The sequence below is a fragment of the Mirounga leonina genome, unplaced genomic scaffold (genome assembly GCF_011800145.1).
Source record: "Mirounga leonina isolate KUSES-001 unplaced genomic scaffold, KU_Mleo_1.0 Mir_114, whole genome shotgun sequence".
NCBI lineage: Eukaryota > Metazoa > Chordata > Mammalia > Carnivora > Phocidae > Mirounga > Mirounga leonina.
This window is the reverse complement of record NW_023270265.1, coordinates 19,029,108-19,041,786: the sequence shown is the minus strand read 5'-3', so window position 1 is coordinate 19,041,786 and position 12,679 is coordinate 19,029,108. Positions and strand designations below refer to the sequence as shown.

At 42.2% G+C, this 12,679-nt stretch overlaps 1 protein-coding gene across 5 annotated transcripts in view; it reads right to left on the bottom strand.

Moving 5' to 3' along the window:
• Nucleotides 1–12,679, bottom strand: part of PCGF5 (polycomb group ring finger 5) — a 117,222-nt gene that overhangs the window by 64,578 nt on the left and 39,965 nt on the right. For 2 of the 5 annotated variants that reach the window (XM_035024915.1, XM_035024931.1), the window contains exon 2: nt 613–906. In XM_035024915.1, coding sequence (XP_034880806.1) covers nt 613–724 — 112 coding nt within the window. In that variant the 5' untranslated portion in view covers nt 725–906. Of the gene's footprint in view, nt 1–612; nt 1,001–3,118; nt 3,142–9,094; nt 9,615–12,679 lie in introns of those variants that run through there. The other 3 variants (XM_035024907.1, XM_035024922.1, XM_035024940.1) reach the window with 3 other exon arrangements.

Here is a 12,679-nt window from a genome sequence, read left to right as displayed (position 1 = left end):
GGTAATATTACTGTGTTGTATGCTTAAAATTTACTAAGAGGGTAGAATTTAAGTGTTTGTGTCACAAAAATAATAATAATAAGAGCAAGGGAGAAAACTTTTGGGGGTAATGGATAGCTTTATGGCATAGATGTGGTGATGGTTTCATGGGTCTATACTTATCTCTAAACTCATCAAGTTGTATACATTGAATATGTACAGTTTTTTTGTATGTCAACCATACCTCAATAAAGGATCTAAAAAAGCCAATGAATTAAAGTGTGCATACCCAAACAAAACCTGTGAGCAGATCAATTCCTTCAATATAATTTTTAAAAATAAAAAACCTAAAATAGTTCACTTTTTAAAAACTATAAACAATAACACGTTTGTGATTTTTAGAACATTAAAATTAGATAAATGTCAACTATTATATAATAATACAAGAAAAATTTCATGCCACCGGTATCCCAATGACAAATTCAATCCTGAAAATAAATTCAAAGTTAGGATGATTCTTGGAATACTCGTTTTGAAAGTGAAAATCTAGATATAAAAACAAAATGTGGTAGTTTTAAAAGAACTAGTGTAACCCATAACTTCTGATGGGTAAAGGACTTAAAGAATACTTACAGGTATGGAGGCATTCCGTCACTGTAGTTGGCTTGATCAGGTACCCTTTACAGATGTAGCAGGTGATATAAGGATTGAAATCTTTCACCAAGTGTTTCCTCTGGGTAGCCATTCGTGGTTAGCTAGGACTGGCTTTAGTAGTTCAGGCAAAGAGGGGTAGTAAGTGGATGAAGTCTGATCCCAGGAGCTGGTGTGGAGTTCCCAACTGGATGTCCTGAGGCATGAGAACTAACATCCAGATTTATCATGAGATCGCTGGTCATCACTCCTTTTGGTGGTTCTGCTTTCCCATATCTGTTTCCACAGTATTTTAAAAAGATAAGAGAAAAAGGTGTCAAATTCCTCATAGTATATTAATAACATATTAGCAGCATTACATGCTCCAAACTGGGCAAATGGGTGAATAGAACATGTCTCTTACTGTCACATTAATTTGTAAACCTGCTATGATTTAATTCAGGATAATGCCAAATTCATCCAATCCTGGAGCCTTAACTATCACCTCTATACAAATGACACCCAAAGTGATTAATTCCAGTTTTGATATCTTTACCTCTTCAGTAATGCATTTTAGCTATCTGCTTGACTGCTCTATTAGGAGTTCTTGCCAATACAAGTTTCTCTACCAATGCGCTTCCTTTTTTTTTTTAAATATTTTATTTATTTATTTGACAGAGAGAGACACAGCGAGAGAGGGAACACAAGCAGGGGGAGTGCGAGAGGGAGAAGCAGGCTTCCCGCCAAGCAGGGAGCCCAGGACTCTGGGATCATGACCTGAGCCTAAGGCAGACGCTCAACGACTGAGCCACCCAGGCGCCCCTCTACCAATATGCTTCCTATTTCCATTTTGTACCCCACATCCAGTCAGTGAAATCAAGTTGATGTTCTTTTTCATTTCATCCATAGCCACCCTTACTTGAATATTACCTCTCCACCTGCAGTCCATCTTACATTCTACCAGCTTTATTTTATTCTATCACATTTGGGTCCTCTTACAAACAGAAAGACATTTAAATTCCTTAGCTTTCCATATAAGACCTTGCACAGGCTGACCTTAGCATACCCTTCAACACTTTTCTTTACGCAAACTGAAAGGATCACGCTCTCACAGTCCATTCTGCAGGGTCTATATACCCTCTGTCCAACAAGCCCTTCTGTCTAAATCCTACCTATATCCTTTGGAAACCCTTCTCCAAAGTTATCCTCAGTATATTCTCTTCTCGGGTTTAATCCTTACTTCTCTTTTGTTACATTTTCCTTTTGATTTATAGTTACATTCATTCTTTATGTCCTCTATTGGACTATACAATCTTTGATAGAAACCAATCATGTTTAGTAAATGTATAACCTGGGCTACGTTACTTATCCTCTAAATGTTTTTTTCTAAACTATAAAATAAACATAAAAGTGCCAGCTCCCTAGAGTGGTGAGGATTAAATGCGACCATATACATAAAGCTAGCACACAGTAAAAGCTAAACGTCATTATTTTTTTTTTCCAAAAATGTTTAGCATTGTTGGCTGCTACATGGGGTTGCTAAAGAAAAAATAAAGTTTAAAAGGTTTCTTACAAACAAATGTGTTCTCCGAGAAAACACAGCATGAAAGAAGGTACTGATTTCCTAAGTTAATCCTATAAACAGGAACTTTCCTCCTATCTCAGCTGTTAACTCACAGATACAAAGCAACCACAGAGGCAAAAGGCATCATTCCATGGACACATCTCCATTAAGAATGTGCACGGAGTAGGTTCTGCGTGAGATCCTACCCGCTCAGGAAAGTTGTGCCGAGGGTGTAACACAAAAGGAGCATAAATAACAGCCAAGGGGGTCTGGGTTCTGGTCCTTAGCCCTGTATGACCTTTCAGTAAGGCATTTAATATCCATGCCTGGGTCTCGGCTTCTCCTCTATACATCGGGACTAGCGGCCCTGCCTTTTCCACAGGTTTGCCAGGAAGCTCCAGAGTTCAGAGAAAGTCTTCTGAAAGAGGAAATGCACGGTCCCGACCTCGGGTGGTATGAAGGGAGTAAGCCACAGAGTCCTGTCACCAAACAATTAAAGGAAGCAAGTGCTTGCAGTGACGGGGCGGCACGGAACTTCTCCGCGTCCTCCGGCGGGACCCGGCGGCACAGCCCTGGGCGGTCCAAGCACCAGTCCGCCCCGCCCGCCCGGCAGGTGCGCGGGCCCGGGCCCGGAGGACGCGCCGCTCGGGCCGCGCCGGGGCTACGCGGGGGAAGGCGCGCCGCCTCTCCCGGGGACGAGCGCCGGCAGCCGGCAGCCGGCAGCCCGCCGCCCTCTCCGCGCGCGAGGGCAGGACGCGGCTCCGAAGCCCCAGGTCCGCCCCGACCACCCCCGTCCCCGTCCCCAAGGGGCTCTCCCAGCTCCAGGCAAGGCCGGCCGCGGCAGGTGCTTGGAGGTGCCGCTCCCGCCCGGGGCGCAAACTCGGGCGGGGAGTGCGGGGGCGGCCGGGGCCCCTCCGCCGCCTCTCAAGCCCGCTCGGCACCTACCCCGCGGCCGCCGCCGCCGCCGCCGCCGCCGCCGCCGCTCCTCGCCCGCCAGCGCGCCGGCCTCAGAGGGAAGGAAAGTGAAAGAGAAACAGCGCCCGCCGCGGCCTGGCCGGTCCCCGCGCCCCGTCCGCCCTCCCCCTGCAGGCGGGAGCGCGCCGGCTCCGCGGGGCCACTCGGCTCGGGCCCGATAGGGCGCGGCGGGCCTCGGGGCCCAGGGCCGGTGCCGCCTCCAAGGGCAACTCCACCCCCTTCCAACCGCCGGCGCCGCCGGCCGGCCACGCCCCCGGCCACGCCCGCAGGCCACGCCCGCCTGCCCGCGCTCCTCGCAGGTGCCTTGGCCGCCCCGCCCGCCCGCTGCCGTGGCTTCAGGGCGACACGTAGCCTTGGCCAAATTTTATCTCGGTTCTTCTCCTCGCCACCACCCCTCCCGGTTGTTTTCATCATAACAATGTCTGCTACATTTTCCCCGGTGGATTTAAAAGCAACGGTCAGTGTTGATAATGAGTCACCCTGAGAAACTGCTCAGCTGCGTCTTCCCCAAGCTAGTCCCATCTGCGCACAGCGGGGACGAAGACATTGCTTGATTTGCACCTTATGTAAAAATCACTAACAAACTTACTACTCTGGGGTGGGTATCGTTGACAACTGTAAGCAAGCAGAAGCGTGGTGGGGGTGGGGGTATGAGTAGAAAGGTAAAGAGTTATTACTATTTGCAAGGTTCAAAACAAACACCCCAGTTCTCTTTCTAGCGGCTCTGAGATCTACAAGAGACCATTCACTGCTAAAGATTTATTCAAAAGCATGCACTAAAGGATTCCTTAACGTCATTCAATCCTATTCTACTGCATTCCCCAAACTTACAAATTTCTACCACAACCACTATTTTGCTAAACATTAAATTAGACCCGGTTCTTTGCTTCTTAGAAGACTGCAATCAAGTAATCCTAGGGTAGCAGGCAAATCGGTGTGGTCTCCACCAGTAAAACAAAAGTTAAAACAAACATCCCAAAGGGAATCAGTAAAGGGTGGTTTCAATTTATGGATTAGAGGAAAAGGTGTTGTAATTACATCATCTTTGCTTCTGCAGAAGTGAGAGCAGTGGGGGCTGGGGAACTGACAGTACTGGGGGTGGGGTGGGGGACTGATGCAAAGTATTTGTTTTATCTCCTATTGACAGGAGCCACGGTCCTTATCAGAGGGATAGATTGTGGAGATGGTTCTAGTGGTAAACCAACAAACCCAACAACCACTAGTCCAGCAAACATACAGGTGTTCCAAGATCTATTTTAAATCTGAATACATCAAAGAAGTAGAGAAAGGTTTTAAAAAATATCCAATTTATACTTAAACTTATGTAGAGGGGACATAACATTTAAAAAATACCATTGCTAATATCACAGCAAGAGCAATACATTTTCTCAAACAGCTTTCAAGGACCACATTTTTACAGTCCTTATAAGAACCATTTTGCAAGAGCATACATGCCAATTTCTAAGCTAGGATCGGCTTCAATAAGTCAAGTTAATCACAATGTGTACAGAAAACAAGTTTGGTTGACTTTATAGGTGAAGGGTAATTTCGGATCTTTCATCTCGGAGACTAAACAGATCGATATGTGGAAAGTCACCCTGTTTCAAACAATGGAAGACACTACTGAATATACTATTATAAATTGGCATTTTCCTATTTTGCATCTGAACTTATTTTAAAGAATAACACTTAACAAAGGGGGGGCTTAAATGTGATTGGTGATGGACAGTAAGTGGGGCTAATCAGCATTCCCTGAGGAAATGAGCTTGAGGATGGATATTAGGAAGGCTTTCCTTAGCAATGGAAGGAGGGGTGAGGAATATGCTAGAGCAGGACCTGAGGATAGGTGTAGAAGTGGCACTGCTATAACCCAAACTGCAAATGGTGGACTTGGGGGTGGGAGAGAGAATTACAACCTTTGCAAGGAAATGTGTGCCTCGTGTCCCTGGAGGTAGCACAATCTGTAGTAAAATGTTCAGTGGTTTCTCCTTTTCCCTCTTCAGCAACCACCCCACCTGGGAATGCTTTCCAGTAACTCACGTTTTAGTCCTTTGGTTCTGACGGTGGGGCTGCAACAAACCATAGAAGCCTGAATCTGAGAGGGTGGCTCTGGTAACAAATCTCAAGTATGAGTAGGACCCTCAAATAAACAAAGGCCTGGAAGCAACTGGATATACAGGACTCGGGAAAAAAAAGGCAGATAAAAGAATCATCACTGGGATTCCCCTAATCACGAATCTACTTCAGCCTTCTCATTTTACAAATGTAGAAACCAAGATCCTGAGAAGTGGCAAGTTCATAATCACAGACCTGCTTTTGGTAAAGCCAAGACCAAAACAAAGGTACCAGTTCCATATCATTTACGCTTCTCAAGGGAACTTCGTAAGTCCAAGATTTTTTTTTTTTAAAGATTTTATTTATTTATTTGAGAGAGAGAGAATGAGAGACAGAGAGCACGAGAGGGAAGAGGGTCAGAGGGAGAAGCAGACTCCCCGCCAAGCAGGGAGCCGGATGCGGGACTCGATCCCGGGACTCCAGGATCATGGCCCGAGCTGAAGGCAGTTGCTTAACCAACTGAGCCACCCAGGGGCCCATAAGTCCAAGATTTTAAGGGAGGTTTGGTAAGAAACAAATTAACTTGAAAGAAAACAAGGAACAAAGGGAGAGAAGAATGGGTGAAAGGAGAGAGGGAAATAACTGCCTATATGGTATTTAGGAGGGAACTGCCACTGGTGAGTTCCTACCAAAGAAGCATAATCCCAAAGCAGTAACTGGTTTCATTTGATCATTGATCCAGACTCTCCCAGGGAACCACAAATGGCTCTTGATAACCCTTGAAACTACTTGGAACTATCTGTATACCTAACAAACACTTTCATTACTTTATAGTTTATGTCTAGATTTTTATTTCAGTTAAGGCTAGGTAATGGATGGATAATTCTATACTGAAAAGTTCACATTCTGTCCTTGGCTAATAAATATATTATCAATGAACTGATGTTTAATAGCACAATGCTTAAAAATAGGGTTAGAACTTTACATTTCCCCTGGGATATTAAATGAGATGGCTTTTTCATTATTGTAAATTATTTTATATACCTCAGTATGCTATTTAATCTTTTTATATAGAATATCTCTAACATAAAACTTTCCTCTGTAATCTAAAGTCTTCCTAGAGAGATTTTAGAAAATATTAAAATTTAAAGTGTCCCCCTGGGCCCAAATGTATTTATTTTATAGCCATGGATGTTACAGCTCAAAATCTATGACTACCTAAAATCAGTGATGGAGGAATGAAAAGGGAACAGAACCGAAGGACCTCTAATCAACCTCAGCCATGTCTCTTTTTCTTTTAATGCACCCCTCTCCTGCAATCAATAATTCTCAAGGACAGTGTCTCTTGAATCCTTCCACTTAACCTACTCTGGTTGAGATTACTATCATCTCTACCCTCCATTACTTCAACGAATTTTTAGCTAAAGCTCTTATCTGTCAAACCATTCCCCACAGCATAGCCAGAGGACTAACTACAACTTGGATCATGCTGCTCCCCAGCTTAAAAAAAAACCCTGTTCAGGGGCAGCTGGGTGGCTCAGTCGTTAAGCATCTGCCTTCGGCTCAGGTCATGATCCCAGGGTCTTGGGATCGAGCCCCGCATCAGGCTCCCTGCTCGGCGGGAAGCCTGCTTCTCCCTCTCCCACTCCCCCTGCTTGTGTTCCCTCTCTTGCTGTGTCTCCCTCTGTCAAATAAATAAATAAAATCTTAAAAAACAACAACCAAAACAAAAACCTTGTTCTTAGGCTAACACCCAAACACTTAGTAAGCCCATTACAGATCCCCATCACTTCTACAGCCTCTCCCTGGAACTCTATGCTGCAGTGCCAATATACATTTTTACCCTCTAGCTAGAAAGATGGGTCTTATTTCCTTCAAATGAGCATCCTGTCCCAATTCCCTCACCCCTCCCCACCCTTGCTGAATCTGGTCAACTCTTGTTTTTTGTTTTAAGATTTTTTATTTATTTATTTGAGAGAGAGAGAATGAGAGAGAGAGCACATGAGAGGGGGGAGGGTCAGAGGGAGAAGCAGACTCCCTGCCAAGCAGGGAGCCCGATGCGGGACTCGATCCAGGGACTGCAGGATCATGACCCGAGCCCAAGGCAGTCGCTTAACCAACTGAGCCACCCAGGCGCCCCTGGTCAACTCTTGTTTATCCTTCAGGTATCAGACGATATCAAAGGCTACCTTCCCAGACACCTTGATGGTGTTGAAGAGCTTCCTTGATATACATATACCACATACATACATTACAACTCAACTTATTCTCTCAAGTCCCACATCACACTGTCTTGAATTAACTGGTTAACCTCCTACTAGTGTGTAAGCCCAGGGGACCCATTGCTTGATTGCGCTTCACTAGCAGAATGGATGGCACAATGGTAAGCATTCAAATAAATACTGACTGAAAGCTGGATATTTGCATGCACTCTAAGACATATTCTGTGTATTCTTTCTCTGGTTTCTTCTTGGAGGGATCTTTCCAAAGATGTGTTCGGCATAATCCTTGCCATCTAAGACTACTAATTAAAATCACAACAGGGAATAGAGACTTATCCACAAGAAACAATTATGGAGCAATACACCAAATTTATTAATAAAGTGTTAAGTGACAAAAACCCAGCTGAAAGAAGGAGTGCTATTGGTGGTCTGGAAATTAGTCCTGCATGCTTAAGACTCTGCCAGTAATAAAGGCTGCAAGGCAAAATACTAAAAGCTATGAATATGAAAAATAAATGAGAAAGCCAGAAAAAAAAAAAAAGAAATTAAGTCAATATACCTAAAAGTGAGTACAGATAAATAGCGTTAGGTATAGGGACAAGATTAGTCTATGAAAGACTGTGCAACTAGCTAAATAAATATTGTAAAGTGCCTTAAATACATTATGCTAAAAAGACAGACTAACAAAACTTGTTTTCTTCCCCCCCTCTTTTGAGAGGCAGAAAAAACTAGCTGTATTTTCTTAACTGCGATTTCAACAGTTGGCTGGAGCAAGTTCCATTTATACTGGAAGAACAGAGAATGTAACTAAAATAGGTACAGACTATAAGAAAAAAACTGCATTTACTCCAATCATCAGGGCTATGGATACTTTAAAACATGACAAAACCACAATTCTTATTTTGGGAGTTCAGATTAAATCCTTCAGGATCACCAATGGACAAATGACTGACATGCAGAAACTAAGAATAGTTCATCAAATCTGAATGTAGATAATTCTAAGTTAGGAGTGATTATAGAAAAGTTAGGGAAAAAAGCCCTACCAAAAAAATGATATGAAATTCAAATGGGGCAAGTGTAATATAAAAATTTAGTGACATAAACATTCAAATACCAGAGGAGTCTAGGCACATGATTTGAAAAAGTCCTCATTTTACAGGTAGCTGTAGTTTAGAGGAAGGGACACTGGACCTAGCAAGAGAACCTGGTTTTCAGTCAGGGTAAGTCACCTAACTTCCCTTGGCTTCATTTTCTTCCTAAGAAAACTGAAATTAGGGGCGCCTGGGTGGCTCAGTCGTTAAGTGTGTGCCTTCGGCTCAGGTCATGATCCCAGGGTCCTGGGATCGAGCCCCGCATCAGGCTCCCTGCTCGGCGGGAAGCCTGCTTGTCCCTCTCCCTCTCCCCCTACTTGTGTTCCCTCTCTCGCTATCTCTCTCTGTCAAATAAATAAAATCTTTTTAAAAAAAAGAAAAGAAAAAGAAAACTGAGATTAATGTTACCGTAATCACTGGTCTTTTCTTTCTATATTTGTGTGTTATTATAATGAACATATAGAAGATTAAATGAGAGGATAAGTGAAAAAATGTTTCTTAAATTATAAACTGTAAAGGACTGTAAAAATATAAGGTATAAGTGGCAATCTTGCAGACCACCAGCAGTTGAATAGTACCTGGTAATCCTGTACAACCCAGCAGAGGTCCTGGATGCTGAGATAGTTTACAGGATGAATGAGACACTCCAGGCAAGGCAATGGATCTAGGACACAGTATAAAGTAAGGCATGCAATGGTCACAAAGTATTTCTTCCTCCGAACTCAATATTTATCACACCCAATTTTTAAAAACAAGATGGGAAAGCCTAAATATTTCACACTAAGCAATTCAAAGACACACAAAGAAAACTAATTCCCCCCAAATGTGTAATAATTTGAGTTAGTTCAACATTGCAGAAGTGTGTGTTAAATCTTTATTTACTCCTCTCCAGTGAAGGGGTAGCAGAAACGTAATGTTTTCCATTAAAATGCAAAATCTCCAGGCAGGGTCACAGTCAAGTCCTCATGAGCCATCACTTGAGTTATGGGTTCCTAGCTCACCAGGATTAGTAGACTTCTTAGTCCAAAGGAAGGGAGAAAGGCCAGGGAAGGACAGGAGGCTTTAGTTAGACTTCATACTTGAGCAGGATATTAACTATAACACTTTGCTGGCTGGGAGGTGGGGGAAGCAGCAGGAGGAAGGGAAGTATAACTCAAAGAGGAGGAAAGCAAACCACCAAAGACAACCTTCTCTCTTGTACTTCACAATTCTGTCTTGGACCAAAAACAAAACAAAACAAAACAAAAAACACCCTTGAAAACAAAAAGCAAATTAGTGTGTTCATACTGTCTTCAACTATTCAGACTTAATGACTAAGATACTGATTACTTTGTGTCCAGGTTTGCAGGAAAACTAAGAGAATACTGGCCTAAATTAAACCAGGGCGACATTAAGGTAGATACTCTTAATTCTTGGCCTTCAGGGTGATAAACCCTACAGAAGTTTCAGAAGCTATGATAACTTGTCTGTGATAGTTCAAGAAGAAAGAAACAACATTTGTCTTCAATGGTTTCTTCATTTGTGTCTGCTGAAAGGGGTTATCCTAGCTCACTGGAAAAGCTCCCACCACTTACCAAAACCTCCTAATAGCTTCTTGATGAGAAGCTGAAAAAAGCACTAGCATCCAAGCATCTTAGACTAGATGATGAAGAAGAATACAAGATGGTTCATAGAAAAGTGGTTAACAGCAAAAGCTCCATGATTTATCATTACTGCTGTATCCCTTGAATCAATTCTAAAACATAACAGGATCTCATTAAATATTTGTGAATAAATGAATGAACAGATGAACAAGCAAATAAATGAAATCTGACTTTGCAGTCAAGACTGCCAGCATTCAAATTCTGGTATAATCTCTCTCTCTCTCTCTCTTTTTTTTTTTAAAGATTGTATTTATTTATTTGAGAGAGAAAGAGAGCATATGAGAGAGAGAGATTGAGATCAGGAGCAGGGGGGAGGGGCAGAGGGAGAAGCAGACTCTCTGCTGAGCAGGGACCCCCCACCCCCTACCCCATGCGGGACTTGATCCCAGGACCCTGGAGCCATGACCTGAGCCGAAGGCAGACGCTTAACCCACTGAGACACCCAGGTGCCCCGGGCACAATCTCTTACTGGCTATATGTCATAGGGCAAAGAACTATTCTGTGTCTCAGTTTCCTCATCGCTTAAATGGATATAATAAAAGTACATATTTCAGGAGTTTTTAAGGGGATTGTAGGAGATAATACCAGCAATGCACTTAATACACAGTAAGCAAACAAACACTGAATTAATTTTAAGAATTTTGTATCTGTACCCTTCCCTACTATTTGGACAAAACAGCAATAAAACAGAAGACATAATTTAAGACCTAATGACAAACAAATACTTAGGACAAATGCCTTAGTATGATCTACTTGCTCTGAGGATGTATGTGGAAGCAACACTTAGTTACCTAACTTTGCTGCAAGTTGCCCTTCCTTGCCCTCTAAGAATTTTAAAATAAGGTTACTCTCTAAGTGGCAAATGAGTAAAATATGAAAATCACAACTTAAATTACTCAAGATGAAATCAAGGAATAGGATGTACACCAAAGTCTAAAGAGTTTTATGAACACTCAAAATTCCAATTGAGTGACCTGGGTATAGTCTTGGGAGGGTGGGGGCAGAACTGAAATGTGACAGTAAACTAAAACATAATCAATTATATTTTACCCCATCTGGAGTAGCTTTATGTAAATAGAAAAAGAATGATGAGCAAAGGGCAAGATGTGAGCTGTGCACAGGCAGCACTGTCTAGGACAGGGAGACACTGAATTTGGCAAACTCTGAACTAGTCACCAGAGAAGTATGCTCTGATCCTACCCATCAGTGGTTTATGAGACCTGGATTATCATCCTTCACCTTTGACTCTGATTCCAATGCCCACAAAGTTACTATCTGAGTATTCATTTGTGTTCCCTTATACCAAAATGCTGGAAGCAAATACCTAAACTGCAAAATTAATATTTGTGACTATTCTACTATAAATTTTAAGATCTTTCTTTTTTACTATAGCTGACTAATACCATGACACTGTATTGAATTCTTTAGAGAAAGATACTAAAATGCACCATTTTAAGAGCTGAGGACATTAAAGTTGATCAGCTTACCTTGGGCCAAGTCAAGTGGTAAATAAGTCAGGGATAAGAATTTTCTTGTTTCTGTATAGCACATTTCCTTCAATTAAAAAAAGTTATGGATAAGCTTGTTACAAAAGGACAACTACTGTATGATTCTACTCATATGAAGTATCTAGAGTAGTCAAATTCATAGAGACAAAAAGTACAATGGTGGTTGCCAGGGACTAGGTGGGGGAGGAGGAGTGGAGAGTTAGGTTAATGGGTACAGAGGTTCAGTTTGGGAAGGTGAAAAAGTTCTGAAGATAGATGGTGGAGATGATTGTACAACAATATGAATGTATTTAATGCCACGGAACTATACACTTAAACATGGTTAACATGGTAAAATTTATGTTATGTATATGTTGCCATGATAAAAAATGTCATGGGAAAAATCTTCCTTTTTTAAAAAGGAAAAGAAAATCACAGCAAACAGTTAAGATCATTGGCTAAGCACTTCATGAGCCCTGGTCTACCCATCTAGAGCATTGTTTTAGACTTGGGTTACATAATCTCTAATGGCCCTTAAAGTTCTTCAATTATATGGTTGTACAATTTGGAAGCATTACCTAGAGCAAGCGTTGGCAAAATTTATCTGTAATGGCTTAGATGGTAAATATTTTAGGCTTTGTGGACTCTATGGTTTCTGTTGTAACTCCACTCTGCTCTTAGAGGGTAAATCTGCCAAAAACAACACATGAACAAACGGATATAGCTGTGTTCCAATAAAACTTTTTTTAAGAAACAAGCAGCAAACCAGATTTGGCCCTTAGGCTATTGTTTGCCAATTCCTGATCTAGAGCATATCTCTGTGAACATGTATAGACGATATCAATTAAAAACTTTCCTGTGTCCCAGGGTTGAAAACTTCTACAATTCCAATAAGCTCTTGTCAGTGTAACACCGTAACTTTATGATTTCTATTTTCCAGGCAATGAGTAGAATACAGTGGCTTTACTAGTAAAAGGTGGTGGTGGCACCACCACCATCATCACCACCACCACCACCACCACCACCACCACCA